The 18388-nt window shown below is 54.9% G+C and overlaps 1 protein-coding gene across 1 annotated transcript in view; it reads left to right on the top strand.

Annotated features, from left to right (window-relative positions):
- The first annotated feature begins 11 nt into the window (after positions 1-11).
- MTSS2 (MTSS I-BAR domain containing 2) overlaps positions 12-18388 on the top strand; it is a 20583-nt gene continuing 2206 nt past the window's right edge. The window contains exons 1-11 of the mRNA XM_006152744.3: positions 12-116; positions 4495-4556; positions 4643-4716; positions 5405-5489; positions 5580-5671; positions 5752-5826; positions 6078-6086; positions 6918-7075; positions 7348-7455; positions 8182-8279; positions 9637-9859. Coding sequence (XP_006152806.1) covers positions 48-116; positions 4495-4556; positions 4643-4716; positions 5405-5489; positions 5580-5671; positions 5752-5826; positions 6078-6086; positions 6918-7075; positions 7348-7455; positions 8182-8279; positions 9637-9859 — 1053 coding nt within the window. The 5' untranslated portion in view covers positions 12-47. The remainder of the gene's footprint in view (positions 117-4494; positions 4557-4642; positions 4717-5404; positions 5490-5579; positions 5672-5751; positions 5827-6077; positions 6087-6917; positions 7076-7347; positions 7456-8181; positions 8280-9636; positions 9860-18388) is intronic.

Here is an 18388-nt window from a genome sequence, read left to right as displayed (position 1 = left end):
CCCGCGCTCCTCTGCGCCCTGCCGCCGCGGCCCGGCCCGGCCCGAGCATGGAGACCGCGGAGAAGGAGTGCGGCGCCCTGGGCGGGCTCTTCCAGGCCATCGTCAACGACATGAAGGTAACCCGGCGCGGCGGAGCCCAGCGCGGCGCGGGTGCGTGTCCCCTCCAGGGACGCGTGGCGGCGGGGAGCCGTGCCCTGCTGTAACCGTGCGCCGTGGTGTCTGTGTCCTTGTCTGAGCGTGTCCTGCCTGCGTCTGCCGTGCGCCCGGGGCTACGGGGTGCCCGTCTCGGGGCCTGGGGGGTGAGTGCCGATGTGTCGGGGTGTCGGTGCGGTGAACCGGGTCGCCCGGTGGGGTATCGACACGAGCCTGCGCACACGCGGGCTCCCTGCGCCCAGACCCCCGAACCATGAATGGGGCTTGGCCCCTGGGCAGACCTTGCGGTCTTCTAACGGGTCCGGGGTCTCGCCGGCCTCCGCCCCCTTCCACCACTGCGCCCCCTCCCACCCGGATGGCCCCGGAGCCCAGACAATGCTGTCACTGCCGAAGCTGGAAAAAATAAAGCGGGGAACCATTAACTCCTTCCCCGCCAGCCTCAGCCTCTCTGCGAGGGTCCCTGCGATGGCGCCCCCAGCCCCGCCCCCCTAACAATCCCCAGGAAGCTCCAGGACTCTTAGGTCTCAGCGCTGAACGTCCCTGCAAGCCAAGGCTAGGCCTTTACCCTCACCCTGGGAGGAGGGGGAAGGGGAGGTGAATAGAGCAAGCCCGAGGGAGTGCTATCCCTACCCCACCTGCCTGCCAGGAGGGCCTCAGCTCCACCTTCAACGCCCAAGGTCAGGCTGCAGCCCCCCACCTCACCAGGTGGGGAAACTGAGGCCTGGGAATGGCTCAAGGTCATTAAGGAGACTCTGGGACCCTACCCCTGACCTCAGCCCTCCTTGTTCATCTTGGGAGGGGGAGTTTGGTTAGAGGAATCTTTTCCCCGGAAGAGGCCAGGGTTTTGGCAAGGCTGTCGCAGGCTGACTGGCCAGAGAGGGCCCAGCCCAGTGACAGGGTGGGGGGCCAGGAGCCAGGTACTGCTCCTTGGTCTAGGGTGAAGAGACAGAATTGCAGGGCCAGGGAAGAGCCGAGGAAAGAATTGGGCTCCCACAGGAACTCCTGAGGCCCCCCACCTCTCAGCCCAGCTCCCACTCACCAGGCCAACCTACAATCCCACCAGGCCCTGGGGAGAGCCACCATACACCCCTGGGCAGCCCGTCCACAGTGCCCGGGCAGGCAGGCAAGGGAGCCCAGCGCTGCCACAGGAACAGCCATAGGGACAGCTTCCAGGTCACTGCCTCCGGGAAGAGGCCTGAGCCTGAGCCACCGAGCCTGGACCTGCAGGGGAGCAGCGTGGAGGGGCATGTGCCACTCCATCCCTTGCACTTCCATCCCCAGGCCCCTCCCGCTGGCCCCTGCAGCCCCTGTGGGCATCACAGCTGACACCAGGAGCCCTTTCTAGTATTGGGCAGCCCAGACCACCCTCTGCTGGCCACTCCCAGGGCTGGCTGAGGGTGGGACCTTCCCCGCACCGCCTCCCAGTGGCAAGCCTCACAGCAGGCACTGCAGAGGGCAGTGGCTAAGAGGAGCAGGAGTCTGCCTCCTGCCCCGGCCCTGGCCAGGCCAGCATGCAAGGAACTTTGGGCCTAGACTGGCAGGAGGTTCCGGCTGGATGTTGCAGGATTCGCTGACATGCACGGGCAAAGTGGGACAGGTTCGCCTGGGGCCATGCCAAGCACAGCTCTGTCCCTACCTGTGACTCAAGCGTGTATTCAGGGGCCTGGCCAGCTACAGAGAAGGGCACTGGGCCACCTGGATCCCGAATGCCTGCCTTTGGGGGCAGCTCCTGGCTGGTTCTCTCAGGAGTCCGAGCCACAGAAGCAGCAAGGCTTCCACAGAGGGAGGTGGCCACCAGCTGGTTGCCTCGTGAGGCAGCTCCCAGCGAGTGCTCGGAGCTGACAGAGGGAGCAGGAGGCTCCCCGAGCAGCACCTGGAGGGCACCCTCGGGTACTTCCCTACCTTCTGTGCTACTCGCCACCCAGGGCAGATGCCCACTGGGTGTCAGACTGTGCAGTGAAGCCCAGCGAGGGCAGGTCTTACCCAGGGTGACAGGGCTGCATGCAGCACCTTTAGCAGACTGAATGGGGCCTCCACCCAGCACGGTCCTCCCGAAAATGGGGTCATAATCTTTGCCTACCCCTCCAGAGTGTCACCTTGTGTCACCCAGACACAAACCCTAGCCCGGGAGGGAGGGGGGTGTCCATGCAGAGAGGCAGGGCTTATGTGAGCTGTCTGTCGGCATTAACTGAGCACTTACTACGTGCTGGTGGCCAGGTGCACACTGACCTGGTGAGGTAGGCGTAGCTGCTCTCCTGACTTATAAGTGAGGAAACTGAGGCTCAAAGAAGGAGCCCTGGCCCGGGCACACCCAGAAACCCCTCTCTAGGACTAGCGCCTGCGTTGTTTGCTGCCAGGAGGCCCGAGCCCAGGCAGCCTCCTCGTCTCACTCCGCTACTGAGACACTTCCAGGGGCATGCACCTACCTGACCCTCCCGAGCAGCCTCTCCGTGGGGCAGAGCGGGTGCTTCCCTGTCCCTGCGGCCCCTCCCCTCTCCTTGCACCCACAGACAGGCATGTAGTGGCCACCCCTGCGTGTGCTGAGCAGTCAGACATGGGATCGGGACCTGGCCTTGCCGCCCTGTGACAGTGGGCCAGTTAACCTCGACGAGCCTCAGCTTCTCATTTGTAAAATGGGGCAGTAACGGGGTCACTCTCCGGGGTGCTACCCCTGGCGGCGCCCGGCACGGTGACAGCACCTGAGCCGCAGTACCCGTTTCTGGGCCAGCGATAGCCAACCCGTTAGGACCAGGCAGTGGAGCGTGGGCCCAGGTGACGGCCGAGGACATCGGCTGCTTATGCGCTTGTCCGTGTCCTTCACGAATTACCGCCGGGCACGGGGGTGGGATCCCAGGTCCCTTGAGACTGGAGTATCTGGGACCCCCTCCTAAGTGGAACCAGCCTGTGTCTCCCAGGCCCCACCTTGTCTTGTCCCACTGTGAGGGCCCTTGCTCTGAGACTGCCCCAGGGTTGCTGAGGGGACTGAGGTTTCCTGGGGGCCAGGATAGCACCCCTGCATCCTCTCTGCTCCCTGGAGGGAGGTGGTAGCAAGCTTACCAGGCAGGGGGTGGGCCGGGGGGTGAATGGATGACCCCTTTCAGAAGACCTTGGGTACCAAGGCACAGATCAGCACCTCGGGACAGCCAGGGGTGCCCTCCCAGGCCCCTCACCCCATGTGCGCCCGCACTGGGCAGCCCGCCCACAGCCTCTGCTCCGGCCCCGGTCTCCGAGCGCTTCTCAAATATTTGCTTTCCCTGGGCACTGTTTGGCAGGCCTGGGGAGGGGGTCTCCAAGGCTGCCCTGTCTCCTCACCCTGCAGGCTCTCCTGGCCTACAGAGGCTGGCTGGAAGCACTCCTGGGGTCCCAGCTGGGCAGAGCCTCCTCTGAGATCCTGGGGCCAGGTGCCTGCCTTCCCCATCCTCTGGCCAAAGCGCAGCCACAATGTCGCATCCTGCATGGACGGCAGGGTCAGGGGCTCCTCAGGGCTGAGCTAGGGCTTGGCCGGCCAGGGCACCCTCCACCAAGCGAGGCCTGCACAGGGCCTTTGGCCAGGGCTGAGGCTTCTTCCGGGCCGCGACCGTGGTGTGAGGAGAGCATTAGCCAGAAAAGCCCCTTAATCAGACCGGACAACTCGGTCTCCAGAGCCCGACCTCCCTCCTGGGAAACCCCCTCCCGACTCTGAGCCTTGGGCCAGGCTGGGATAAAGGCCACACTGTTTCCCAAGAGGGGAGGGGCACGAGGGGTGGAGAAAGGTGCCTCTGTTGGCCGCACAAGGCTCCATTCAGCCGGGGGCCTGGTTGTCCTGGGCAGACTGGCCGGCCAGCAGCAGCCATGGCCTCCCCAGGCCTGGAAGCCCAGCCTGGGAAGGCCAGCCTCCAGCAGCAGCTTCCAGAACACAGGGTGGGGACACCCATGGGCCTGCTTCAGCCCTGGCATCTCCACGCTTACCTGCACCCAGGCTGGGTGGGCAGGTCGGTGCCACCATCCTAGGAGTGTGTCAGGGGAACACAACACCCCTGTGGGGCTCTACTCAGATCCTCTGCAAGGCCCTGGGAACACCGGGGGACACAGGAACTGGCCTTTACTGTGGACTGGGTGGGCCCCCGCTGCAGATCGCAGGATGGAGTTTCTGGCTGTCTGGGTGGAAGGTACCCGTTTCCAAGGCCAGGCCTTCCTGCTGCCCGCCGGCTCTGCCTTGGTCCTCTGTCCTCTTGGGGGATCCGGGAGCCTCCCCCTCCTTGGGGGCAGTGTCCCAGGCTCAGAACCTGCCCAGAGTCTGCAGGGAGGCCCCTAGGGAACCGCAGTCCTGCAGCCCTGGTGTCGTCTCCCCTCTCCCCACAGAGCTCCTACCCCATCTGGGAGGACTTCAACTCCAAGGCCACAAAGCTGCACTCCCAGCTAAGGTGAGGCTGCTCAGGGCACCCAGCCGGGGAGGGTGCAGAGTGGACCTCCCCTGCTAGTGACTCATAGCCCATCCCTGTGCCCCCAGGACCACCGTGCTGGCTGCTGTGGCCTTCCTGGACGCCTTCCAGAAAGTGGCCGACATGGCCACCAACACCCGAGGTGGGGAGGGTTGTGGCTGGAGCTTGGGGGTGTCGTCCCAGGGTGGGCTTGAAGGCTGGAAAGGCTGAGAGGGGTGTGGACTGGGTTAAGGTGCCAGGCGGTCAGGACTTCGGGTTCTGCTCCCTAATGCAATGGCTGGTTGTGGAGAGAGTGAGTCCCTCCTCACCGGACATGGAGCAGAGCAGATGAGTGGGGACGGGTGTTAGGGATTCTGGCTGTGGGCAGCTGGCTTGGCCCGGCAGCCACAGTTGTTCCTCCAGTACTGGCTTCTCCCCCACCCTGTGTACCCTTCTGAGACCATACAGGGGACAGGTGGCCTCTGGTTGTGCTTGCACCTCCTCTGCTTTCGGTCTGAGTAACAGGAACCCGAGGGTGGTGAAAACGCAGGGCCATAGGCGTGTGCTGGCACGCTCACCTGGGCACACCTGGAGGGGGCTCAGGTTGGGCTGGGGGAGCGGTGCCAGGCTCCTCCGCAGACTGTCCTCTCCAGCTGCGGAGAAGGGCGGCCCGGCAGCGGAGGAGCTGGGTAAATATTGAGGAACCAGCAGGCCCCCCGCGGAACGGAGGATTGCGGAAGGATGGATGGGTGCGGGGCGCGTGCTGCAGGCCCGCGCGCCCCCTCGTGGCCGAGGCCGGCACTGCAGAGGCCCTGGTGGGACCAGCCCATGCCACGCGCTTGCCTCGCCAGGGGCCACGCGGGACATCGGCTCGGCGCTCACGCGCATGTGCATGCGCCACCGCAGCATCGAGACCAAGCTGCGGCAGTTCACCAAGTGAGTGGGCACGGAGGGGGACGGAGGAAGGGGGAACGTTCTGGGAGACCTCCCTGGTGTCCCTGACCCTGGCGCCGCTCCCGCCCACAGCGCGCTGCTGGAGAGTCTCATAAACCCGCTGCAGGAGCGCATCGAGGACTGGAAGAAGTCGGCCAACCAGCTGGACAAGGACCATGCGAAAGGTGGGTGCAGGGCTGCCCAGGGCTTCTCACCCACTCGGCAGGGACCCCGTGACAGCACTCCCTTCTTCCTCCCTGCACAGAGTACAAACGAGCGCGGCATGAGATCAAGAAGAAGTCGTCAGATACGCTGAAGCTGCAGAAGAAGGCACGCAAAGGTAGAGCCCGAGGGCCCACCCAGGCACAGCCCCGCAGGGACCCACTCCTAGCCCCCAGCCCTGCAGTCGCCTCCAAGGCGCGGCCTAGCCAAAGGGCCCTGTCCCCCACACAGGACCTCCTACCTGCTGGGTGGGACCAAGGGAACAGGCCCGGCACCCCCCACCCCAGGAGGCTCTGTCATCGGCTGTCTTTCACACATTCTTTCTTTCTCTGTCTCTCCTCCTCTCCTCCTCCCACATCCTTCCTGTAGAGCTACTTGGTAAGTCAAATGTCCGTCCCTCCAGCTGCTTCTCCCGTCCTTGCCGCATTTGTCTGTCTCCCCCAGCTCAGGGCCATTGGGAAGAACCTGTCCAACCTAAGGAGGAGCGAGGAAGGCGGTCGGTCCACCGAGGGAGGGGCCCGGGGCACAGTCCCCCGGGGGCCCCGGGGCCCCTGGCCAGGGCTGAGTCCAGGGCCGAGTCCAGGGCCACTGCTGGGTCAGTCTGCCAGGCCAGGAGGGTTTGTGGATGGGGAGGGGGTGCAGGCCAGCCCCGGGCCCTTCCCTGTGTCTCCCACCTCACCGTCTCCTCTCCACCATCCTCTCGCCTCTGTCTCTCTCGCTGCTTCTCGTGTCGCTGTCACCATCCTTGTGCAAAGGCCCCTGAGCTAAGAGGGGCCGTGCTGAGCCACTCCCTTCCCGACACCTACCCCAGGGCCTGGCCTGCAGCAGGGCACCCCCACTCTGCCTCGTCCCGCTTCTGTCTCATCTCTGTACCTGTGAGGTGGGGGGCTTGGTCCCACAGGCAGCGAGGGTGCCCTGGAGGAGCTCAGCAGGTTCCTGGGCTCCAGGAGAACCTAGGGGTGCCCAGGGCTCTGCTACCCCCGGTCCTGGTGGCTTTGCCGCATCAGTCATTCCTGTGCATGTGTGTCTGTCCTCTCTGCCTGCCCTGGTGGGACTGGCCCCTCCACAAGCCCAGAGCCTTCCCCGGCCCCCTGGCCCCCATGGCAGTGCCCAGTCCCCCGGCCAGGGACGCCACCATGGGGGCCTGAGTCACGGGTGCAGTGAGCTGGGCCAGCGTCCCCAGCACAGCCTCTCCTCCGACCCCTCCAGGGAAAGGAGACCTGCAGCCCCAGCTGGACAGCGCCCTGCAGGACGTCAATGACATGTACCTGCTGCTGGAGGAGACGGAGAAGCAGGCAGTGCGCCGGGCCCTGATCGAGGAGCGCGGCCGCTTCTGCACCTTCATCACCTTCCTGCAGCCTGTGGTGGTGGGTCTCTTGGGCACTCAGACCCCAGCAGGTTAGGCCACGCCTGGGTTGACCCCTTGACTTCCAAGAAAGGCTCTTTCTCAGCAGTCCCCGGGTGCACTCAGGGCCACGTGCTCCTGGCCCAAAGACAGGTCTGGTAGCTCCTCAGGCAGATTCGCCCTGGGCGGTTGTGCCAGCCCTGGGCTGTGGCATAGGTGAGAGGAGAGCCCTGGTTGTCCAGGGTGGGCGGCAGGCGGGCACAGTCCAGCAGGCCTGACTCTCTGCATCCTCAGAACGGCGAGCTGACCATGCTGGGGGAGATCACCCACCTACAGGGCATCATCGAGGACCTGGTGGTGCTGACCGCAGAGCCCCACAAGCTGCCTCCCGCCAGCGAGCAGGTGAGGCCAGGCTGGGGCCAAGGCTGGGGCAGGGAGGACACAGGCCTGCCATTCGTGGGGACAGAAGAGGAGAGGACAGCCTTCAGGAGAGGCTGCTGAAGGCCAAGACCAGACACCTTCAGCACAGTTCTGGGGCAGCAGAAGCACCTGCCCGGGTGGGTGGTGCCCAGGGCCCAGCAGGCACCCCAGACCGAGAGCAGATGGCCTTGTCCCTGATCCTATCCCTCCCTCCAGACCTGGCTACCAACGAGGCCCAGAACCCGCATCTTCTCTGGAGCCAGACACCCCCATCCTGTCCCTTCCTGCCAGCCTGCATGGCATCACCCTCCGTAGTCATTCTCCGCATGCTGAGTGCTTACCAAGCACAGTCCACGGCCACATCACCAGAGCTCCCCGACAGGAGGAAACCGAGACTCTGCGGCTCATTAGCCATCAGAGCCCCATGGTGCCGTGGTCACTTGCCTGGCTCCCCCACCAGTGGCACTGTCTCAGGAGTCTCGGTTCTCTTGTGCCCCTGCCTGGCCCAAGTGATCTCAGGATCCATAACTCGTGTCTCATGTGAGCCTGTGTCTTGGGCTCAGTGAGGGCCGGCTCCTCCCAGGGTCTCCCTGCCTCCTGCCCCTGAGGAAGGAACATGCATTAGGAGATGGCTGGAGAGGAGGCTTCAGACTCGCCGAGTCATCTCCCAGGACTGCCTCTCATGACCCCATCACTGTCCCTCTCCAGGTGATCAAAGACCTGAAGGGCTCAGACTACAGCTGGTCCTACCAGACCCCGCCCTCGTCACCCAGCAGCTCCAGCTCCCGGAAGTCCAGCATGTGCAGGTCAGTGGCGGGTGGGGTCTCACGGGGGCAGGGGTGTCCCAAAAGGGAAGGGAAAGCTCCCAGCAAGCTGCGTCGAGAATTACTTCAGGCAGGACCCCAGAGTTCACTCGGGTTCCACGTCACCTCAGGACTTGCAGGTAGAGGGGAAACGCCCACACTGCAGGAAGAGGCGAGGCAGGAGCTGCTGCTTCTGTGAGCATTCCATGTGTGCCAGGTGCCATGCTCAAGGCCTCAAGCATTTCCTTCATTGAATCCTTGCACTGTCGTATCAAGTATGGGGTTGTCTCCATTTCACAGAAAAGGAAACTGAGGCACTGAGTCCTAATATGTAGCCACTGCGCTGTGCCAGGTCTAGCACAGTGTGGAGTGATAGTAAGGTTCTAAGGTCGGAGAAGGGTGCAGAAGCGTACAGGAACATGTACTGAGGCCAAAAAGTATCCATGGGCTGGTTCCTATGAGCCAGTGCCACAGCAGCTGCCATAGTCTCGAGTCCTGGAGATATTTAGGACTCAGGGTTCCTTGGGTGGCAAGGACAGCGAGCACAGAGTGGGTTAGTGGGAGGGGAGGCCCCTCTGAGCCAGATACCCCTCTCCCCACATCACCTCTTACTGGGCACCTCAGGTTTGGGAGACGCTGGGCACAGCTACCCTTTCAGGGAGAAACGATATCCAGGCCATGGATGCTCTTCACCCTGGTGGGTGGCCAACACAGAAGGGAGGCTTGAGTGCAGGGGAGACCCACGAGCAAGAGCAGGACCTGGGGGCTTCAGGGTCACGCTCAGGAGGAAGGCGGCCTCCATCGCCAGGAGCAATGCCAGAGAGGAATGACTATGCAGACGGTGTGGGCCACAGAGGGCTGGGCACCCTCGGGGGTGGAGGATCCAGGACCCACCTGGAAGATACCTCCATGCCTGCACAGACCATCACCCTGTGCTAGATACTCAGTTCCGATTCCATGGCAAACACTGGACTGAGAAGGCAGTTCAGAAGCGATCAGACTTTAGTCTGAGTCTAAGTGTTTGACACCTGGGGACCGTTTCCCACCACTAACCTAAAGACTACCGTTCTTAATGGCAGAGGAGGAGGCAGACTGCCTTGCCCTGAGCATGCCCTGACAGTGGTTTGCATCAACACTGAGTACTCCAGGGGCTAGGTATCCCCTGCTTGTGTCCTGCCCTGCCATACCATCCCAGAACCTAGCTCCTCTGTAGCATCTGGTCTCAGGACCTTGTAGAGTGACATTATCTTTTCCTTCCTCTGCCCTTCATCTCTCTCCCCTACCCTCGTCTGTCACCCTCCCCTACCACACACACCCCGTGTCTCCCTGGCTGCTATGCCCTCCTCCTTCACTCCCCTAGTGCCCCCAGCAGCAGTAGCAGTGCCAAGGGTGGCGGAGCCCCATGGCCTGGGGGTGCCCAAACATACTCACCCAGTTCCACCTGTCGCTACCGCAGCCTGGCGCAGCCAGCCACCGCCACCGCCCGCCTCTCCAGCATCTCCTCCCACGACTCTGGCTTCGTCTCCCAGGATGCCACCTACTCCAAGCCCCCCTCACCCATGCCTTCAGACATCACCAGCCAGGTGAGGGGACATCAGGAGGACCACCCAGGGTGGGGTACATCAGCCTCATGCCAGCTCAGGGTTTGTGGGGCCATGAATAGCTGCTGAGACTAGCCTGCAGATCCCCAGGGCCTTTATTGTTTTCAATATGATATTTATATTATCATTTTCTATCTCTTTGCTTTTAAACTTACTTTTTCCTTTTGTTTTAGATGAGTCTTATAAGCAGCATATCCCTAGATTTTGTTTTTCAGTCCAATTTAACAATCTCTTTTTTCAAGAGATTTTTGCTACAATTGCCAGAGAGACAGAAAGCCATAAAACACCCCCCAGGGGGATGGTCATGCAACAATCCCTTCTCCAATCCCCTCTCAGGATTTTGGTCATACACACATATGCTCCTGGTGTGAGTTTTAAGCCACTGGGTCCAGGACTCAAACCAGGATAGACTACATTCAAGTCCAGTGACATAACCATTACCCCATTTGCTGATCCCCCATCCCTATCTTTTTATTGGCATTTTTAGCCCATTTACATTTATTATTAGTACTGACATATTTAGACGTATTTCATACTCTTTTCTGTTTTTCTTTTGTCCTTTCACTTGCCTTTCTTTTTTCCTTTTCTTATATATCCTCTCTCCTGGATTATAAGTTATACTCTATTTCTTTTCTTTTACAGGTTTTCTTTAAATTTTACCAGGCATACTTAGGCAAAGTCACAGTTCCATCTCCTAAATCATTCAAGGACTTCGTATAGTGTAACCTCAGTCACCTACTTTCTCTCACCTTATAAGTTATTATGTTATGCTCTCCTGTTTTCTGTACAGTATCCACAAGTGATGTTTTTTCTTAGTTTCATCATTTTATACAATCAGGATTTGTTTAGATTGACCCATATGTTTACACGTTTCTTTGCTCATCTTTTTTTTCCTCCATCTTAAGTATAGAACATGTTTTAGAAGTTGTTTTAGAATCGATGGATAGTTGTTTTTGCTCATCTGTAAATGTGCTTTTTTTCCTTCTTTCTTGAAAGACAGTTTTACCAGGGACACAATTCCTGAGGGACAGTTATTTTCTCTCCACCTTTTGAAGATATTTTTCTACTATGTCCTGGCTTCCACTGGTGGGAGGAAAGTCTGCTGTCCATTGTCCTTGCTCCTTTGTGAGAGAGCTGACATCTCTAGCCACTTCTAAGCTCTTTAGTTTTGCTACAATGTGGATTTGTTATTATTTGCTTGTTTTTTTTTTTTTTTTAATTTATTTCTTTGATTTGTTCTGGGGGTTTTCAGCTATTACCTCTTTATTTTCACTTTTGTTCTTTCTACTCTCTTCTAATTAAATGTATGTCAGACCTTTTCATTCTATTTGCCTCTCTTAACTCTTTCCATCTCCTTGTTTCTCTCTATTGCCTTCAGGATAATTTCTTCAGGTCTATCTTCCAAACTGTTTTTTCTCTTTTTTGCTGTTTGACCTACTCACTGAGGGGTTTTGTTTTGTTTCATTTTGAACATTCTGTTCTGAAATCATTTTAGACTTGAAAAAAGTAGTTCCTCTTTGTCCATGGTTTTTCCTCCTGTGGTTTGTTTCAGTAACCCATGATCAACTTTGGTCAAAACGATATTAAATGGAAAGTTCCAGAAGTAAACAGCTTACAACTTTCAAACTGAATGCCATGCTGAGTAGCGTGATGAAATCACATGCCATCACACTCAGTTCTGCTCTGAGCATGAATCAGCCCTTTGTCCAGCGTACCCACACTATACATGCTGCCCACCTATTAGTCACCTAGTAGCTATCTCAGTAGTCAGATCAAAAAACAAAAAAAAACATAGTCTGTCAAGGTTCAGTATTGTCCACAATTTAGGCATCCACTGGCGGTCTCAGAATACATCCTCTCTAGATGAGGGGGGACTACGGCATCCTATACATGCAGAGAAGTAAATGTGTCATACGCATACAGCTCAATAAATCTGTTCTGACTGAACACATTCACGCAACCAGCAACAAGACCAAGAAACGGTATGATCATTGCCCCAAAAGCAGCCTCTGGTACTTCTTAATGTCACCGCTCCTCTCAAGGGAAACTTACTAGTCTTCTCAAGAAGTATTCTTCCATGAGATGGGACCAGCAGTTAGCGTAATGGCTATGTCGCTGGACTTTCACGTAGTCGACCACGGTTCGAGTCCTAGACCCGGTGGCTTAAACTCATGCCAGGCACGTGCGCATGCGTGCCCAAGATCCCGAGAGGAGAGTGGAGGAGAAGGGATTGAGGCGTGGCCATCCCCCCTGGGGGGGTGATTTCTCGCTTTTGGTCTTTCTGTCTCTCTCTGTCTGTCTGGCGAGTGCACACGCCCTATAACAAAAACCTCTCCAAAAGAAGAAGAAGAAGAAGTATTCTTCCACAAGAAAGAGAGAAAGATGGAAATAAGACCTTTTCTTTTTAAGACAAACTTTTGCTATAGGGCACTTGTGCTCACTGGAGAGACAGAGAAATTGAAAGTAAGAAATCACCCCTCAGGGTTGACACACTGCAATCCCTTCTCCTCCATCCTTCTCTCGGGGCTTTGGGCATGCACGCACATGCGCCCAGTATGAGTTTTAAGCCAGTGGGTCCAGGATTTGAACTGCAGTCAACTACATGGGAGTCCAGCGACATAACCATTACACCATCTGCTGGTCCCAAGAAAAAGATGGAGACGATCTTTCCCAGCTTTCCAGCCAGCCCAGATGACAGGTACTCTCACAGGCTTGCCTGGCATGTTCGGGTTGGCCCTGGAACCAAACCCAGGGCCTTCCCCTATGGCTTCACTATCACATAGTGGCGCCCTACCACCTGCACCACTGTGGCTGGCCTCGTCTTGCCTTGTCAGATGTGTGTATGTAGTGTATGGGTTCCACACACGGATGGAACAGTTCAGTGTATATCCTTTATGTCTGACTTTTGCTTGGCATTATGTTTATGCAATTTTCTCCACTTTGTTTTTCCTTTTATCTTTTTGTGAAGTTTTTATTTATTTATTTATTTATTTATTGCTATAGGACTTGTGTGTGAGACAGAGAGAAAGTGAGAAATCACCCTTTTGGGGGTGGCCATGTGCATTCAATCCCTTCTCCACTCTCCTCAGGATTTTGGCATATACGCACATGATGTTCAAGCCTCTGGGTCCAGAACTTGAACCACACAGTCAGCCTTGTGGGTTAAGCACCTTAACCTCCCCGCCACATGGTGGCCTGCATCGGTGTTTCATGTGGAGATCTCTCTCATTCTCATCGCCGTGCAGCGGTATGTTATGTGAATATTCGGTTTCACCGTCTTCGTTCGTTGGACGTTGAGGTTGTACCAGTTTTCTGGCTTCGTTGCTCCTGATAGTGCTTGTGTGAACATTGTGTGCTGCAGGTTGTGGGGTCTATACCAGGAGTGGAATTGACGAGTTCCAGGAGGTGCATTTGTCCAGGTGCACGTCCGTGATAGGTAGACCGAATTCCGAAGTGGCTGTACCAGTTTACACTTCCGTTAGCAGGTTACGACAGTTTATTGCAATTCCATATCTTCATCAGCTCTTGTATTTTACATCTTTTCCATTTTAGCCATCCTGGTAGGTGTATTAATAGGAGTACTCTGTTTTTAATTTACACTTCCACAGTGTTAATAAGGTCGAACATCTTTTTATCTGTTTATGGGCCTTTTTTTTTTTAGAGGTTTTTGCTATGGGGCGCGTGTGCTCGCCAGACAGACAGAGAGATAGAAAGTGAGAAATCACCCCCCGGGGGGGATGGCCACACCGCAGTCCCTTCTCCTCCATTCTCCTCTCGGCATCTTGGGCACGCATGCACACACGTCTGGCGTGAGTTTTTTAAGCCACTGGGTCCGGGACGCGAACCACAGTCGACTACATGGGAGTCCAGCGACATAGCCATTGCGCTAACTGCTGGTCCCTGTTTATAGGCCATTTTAATACCCTCTTTTGTGAAGGACCTGTTTCAATCTTTTGCCCATTTCTCTAGTAAGTCATCTGTGTTTCTCTGTTTGATTCTTAGGACTCTATATATTATGGATACAAGTACTTCATTAAATATCTCCTTTCTCTATGGGTACCTTTTTACTCCTTTTGGGTTTTTTGTTTGTTTGTTTGTTTGTTTGTTTTTTGAGAGAGAGATTTTTTTTTCTATAGGTCATGTGCACTTGCTGGAGAGACAGAGAAACAGAAAGCAAGAAATCATCCCCCAGAGGGGATGGCCACGCTACAATCCCTTCTCCTCCTCTATTCTCTTCTCGGGATTTTGGGCACGCACTCACACGCACCCAGCATGAGTTTCAAGCCACCAGGTTTGTATCTTGAACCACGGTGGTTCCATGTGGGAGTTCAGTGACGTAACCATTATGCCATCTGCTGGTCCCCCTTTTTACTCCTCTAATAGAGTCTTTAAGGACCAGAAGTTCTCAATTTTAATATAGTCCAGTATATCCATTTTTTTTAATCTGTTGGTGCTTTTTATGTCCTGCTTGAAAGATGTTCACATACTCTAAATCACAAAGATACTTTCTTCTAAAAGCCTTTTTGTCTTATCTTTTTCATCTGGAATTGATTGTGTGTATTTATATGAGGCAGGCTTTGTTCCATGTGGAAGTCTAACTGACTCAGGACAGATTATTCAAAGATCAGCAGCTATGTAGGACGGTTCGGTTCTAGGGACAACCTGAACGTGCCAGGCAAGCCTGTGAGTGTGTGAGTGTTGCCTATCTGGACTGCTAAAAAAATACACACACACACACACACACACACATACACACACATACACACTGTAATCTGGGTGACTCGTAAACAGAATGTATTTCTCATGGTTCTGGAGCTCAGGAAGTCCAGGACCAGGGTCCTGGCAGATTCGAGGTCTGGCATGTGCCTCCTTACTGGTTCGTGGACGTGCCTTCTTGCTGCGTCATGTGGTAGAAGGGGTAGACTAGCTCCCTCGGGCCTAGTTTATAAGGGCAGTAACCCCATTCGTGAGGTTTCTGGTCTCCTCATCATCTCTAAAGTTCTTATCTCTCTCTTTTTTTAAGTTTTATACTCATCAGAGAGAGAAAGTGAGAAATCACCCCCCAGGGAGGATGGTCATGCCACAGTCCCTTCTCTTCCATTCTCCTCTTGGGATTTGGGCACACACGCTCACATCCCTGGAGTGTTTTTCAAGCTGTCGTGTCACTAAGTCAGCCATATGGGATCCAGCCACCTTAACCACGACGCCACCGGCTGTCCCAAGGCCTCGCTTCCTCATACCACACACTGGGGGTTGGGATTTCAGCATATACGCTGGGGCAGGCACTCAGGCTGCAGCCCTGCCGCTTCCCCACTGCACTGCAACGTTGCCTTCCTCGGGCGTTCTGCGTGTGTGGCTGTTTGTGTCCCACCCGCTGATTCTTCTGCCCCTGTACCAGTACTGCATAGTCGCAGTCACTGTGACTTGCTGTCAACCAGTGGCAAAGTGGTTGGAGTAGCTGGATCCCACTTGGCTGCGGCAGTTTGAGTCCCAGACCTGGTGGTTTGAAGACACACCAGGTGCATGTGCATGCATGCCCAAATCCTGAAAGGAGAGGTGGAGAAAAGATTGCAGCCTGGCCATCCCCCCTCAAGGGCACTGTCTCATTTTCCCTCTCTCTCTCTGTCTTCTCTCTGGTGAGTGCACACTTGCTCCCTCGAGCAGATTTTTATTTTTAATTATTGTATCTTTATAGAAAATCTTGATACCTGATAAGGAAGGTACTCCAGCTTTGTTTTTCTCCAGTTTCATCCTGTCTTTTTAGCCCTTTGCATTTCCCTATTCAGTTTCAGTTTGTCAGTTTCCACCAAAACAAACATTTAAATTCCTGGGATTTCGAGTGAGGTTGCATCTGTCTCTCTATTTATGTAGGCTTTACCTTCACTCAATAATGTCTTGTAGTGTTTATATAAAAATCTTGCACATGGGGCCAACAGGTGGCATGGTAGTTAAGGCACTGGACTCCCATGTGCTGGCCAACCATGGTTCAAGTCCTGAACTAGGAGGCTTGCTTTCTCACTTTCCCTCTCTGTAGTGAGCACACATGTCCTATAGCAAATTACAAAAATAATAATAATAAAGATTCAATAAATAATTCTATTTTTTAATCTTGCACATCTACCACTGGATTTTTTTTTCTCAGATATTTGATGTCTTTCAAAGGTATTGTAGGTTACATTGACTTTTTATTTATTTTTTTTTTTGAGAGGTTTTTACTATAGTGTACATGTGCTTGCCAGAAACACGGAGAGAGACAGAGAGACAGAAAGCGAGAAATCACCCCCCAGGGGTGATTGCCACACCGCAATCCCTTCTCCTCCATTCTCCTCTCAGGATCCTGAGCATGCACGCACACGTGCCCGGTGTGAGTTTAAGCCCCTGGGTTCAGGCCTCGAACTATAGTCGACTACATGGGAGTTCAGCAACAGAGCCATTATGCCACCTGCTGGTCCCCTGACTTTTTATTTTTTAAAGAATTATTTCATTTTATTCATCATCATTATTTTTAAAGAATTATTTACTTTTATTTATTCATTCATTTTAATTTGACCAGAGAGAGACACGCACACAGAGAGGAAGTGAGAAAGCAAGCCACCAGTCCAGGACTCGAACCATGGTCAGCCACATGCGAGTGTCCAACACCTTACCCAGACCACCTGCGGGTCCCATCATTATTATTTTTTAAATTTGACCAGAGAGAGAGAGAGGGAAAATGAGAAAGCAAGCTGCCTGGTCTGGGACTTGAACCATGGTCAGCCATGTGGAAGTCCAGTGCCTCAACCACCATGCCACCTGCTGGCTCATTACATTGACTTTTAGGGTTTCTCTTTGTTAATTGCTGGTCTTTAGAAATACACTTGATTTTTTTTTCTGACCTTGTATCCAATAACCTTGTTAAAATTACTTATTAAACGGGGTCAGCAGATGGTGTAATGGTTATGTCGCTGGACTCCCACATAGTCGACCCCAGTTCCAGTCCCAGACCCGGTGGCTTAAAACTCAGCTGGGCGCATGTGCACATGTGCCCAAGATCCTGAGAGGAGAATGGAGGAGAAGGGATTGAGGTGATTTTTTGCCTTCTAACTTTGTCCCGCTGGCAAGCATACACTCCTATAGCAAAAATTCCTCTTAAGAAGAATTACTTATTCATTTTGCTCAATTATAAATTTCTTTGAATCTTCTGCGTGCACATGTGTCATCTGTAAATAGTGATCATCATATTTTTCTCATTCTAAGCCTTGCTGTTTTTCATTTCTTTTTCTTGTATTATTACACTGGTTAAGACTTCCAGTGCTGCACAGACGTGGTGATAGCGGGCCACCAGGCGATGTGGTTAAGCCCCTACACACTCACATGGCTGACAGCAGTTTGAGTCCCGGACCTGGCAACTTGCCTTCTCTCTCTCTCTCTCTCTCTCTCTAATGAACACGTATGCCTTGTACCAAATTTAAAAATAATAATGATGGGGAACCAGCAGTTAGCATAATGGCTATGTCACTGGACTCCCACACAGTCGACCGCAGTTCGCATCCCGAACCCGTTGGCTTAAAACTCATGCCGGGCGCGTGTGCGTGTGTGCCCAAGATCCCGAGAGGAGAATGGAGGAGAAGGGATTGCGGCGTGGCCATCCCCCCGGGGGGTGATTTCTTGCTTTCTGTCTCTATGTCTCTCTCTGTCTGTTTGGCGAGCACACACGCCCTATAGCGAAAACCTCTCAAAAAAATAATAATAAATAATAATGATGATGATAACATTTTTAAAAAATAGAAGTGGCGATAGCAGGCATCCTTATCCTCCCAACCTCAGAGGGAAGTGTCCGTACTTTTCTATATATCGCTTATCAGATTAAAGACAGTCTTTTCTGTTCCTAGTTTAAGTGGTTTTGGTTTTTTCTCCTAAATGGATATCACCCTTTCCCACTGAGTTTTCCAATTTTTTTTCCCCATTGAATTTTTTATGTTGACAGTCATGTTGCTCAAAGTCTGAATGTGCTGTTTCCTCCCAATCCTCACCCATGGGGCTTTGCTTCCTTTTTACTTTGGTGACTGACTTGTCCTGAACCGTGGGCAGTCTGGGGCTCTAAGTCAAGGACGACTTAGAGAACCGATGGCAGCTGGGGTAGGAGCACTACTGGTCCCCTCCAGCTACCCTGGCTTGTATCTCGTGGTGGGGGGAGCGCCTCCCTGGGCTCCAGCCTCTGAGCACCACAGCCAGCATCTGCCCTGGAGCCCTGCCTGTCACACGTTCATGGCCCTGCGTCTACCTTGTTTCTGTGTCATTCACTCTGGTTCCCCTGGAGCAGGGGCCTCCCAGGGTACTCTGCCCCTACTGCCCACGCTGGGAGTCTCCCATTACATGGCAGTGCTCACCTCAGTGGGCCCTCACACCATGGCCGGTCTCCCTGGACACCTCTGTGCCCTTAGCGTCAGCCCCCGTAGCCTCCCCGCTCTGTGACTGCAGTGGCACTGCCTGCCCCGGACTGTCCTCTCCTTCTCTGAGGACCTTGTCACT

Source organism: Tupaia chinensis, unplaced genomic scaffold, assembly GCF_000334495.1.
Source record: "Tupaia chinensis unplaced genomic scaffold, TupChi_1.0 Scaffold000355_1, whole genome shotgun sequence".
Classification (NCBI taxonomy): domain Eukaryota; kingdom Metazoa; phylum Chordata; class Mammalia; order Scandentia; family Tupaiidae; genus Tupaia; species Tupaia belangeri.
The sequence above is the reverse complement of the archived record's forward strand: the minus strand, read 5'-3'. Positions and strand labels throughout refer to the sequence as shown.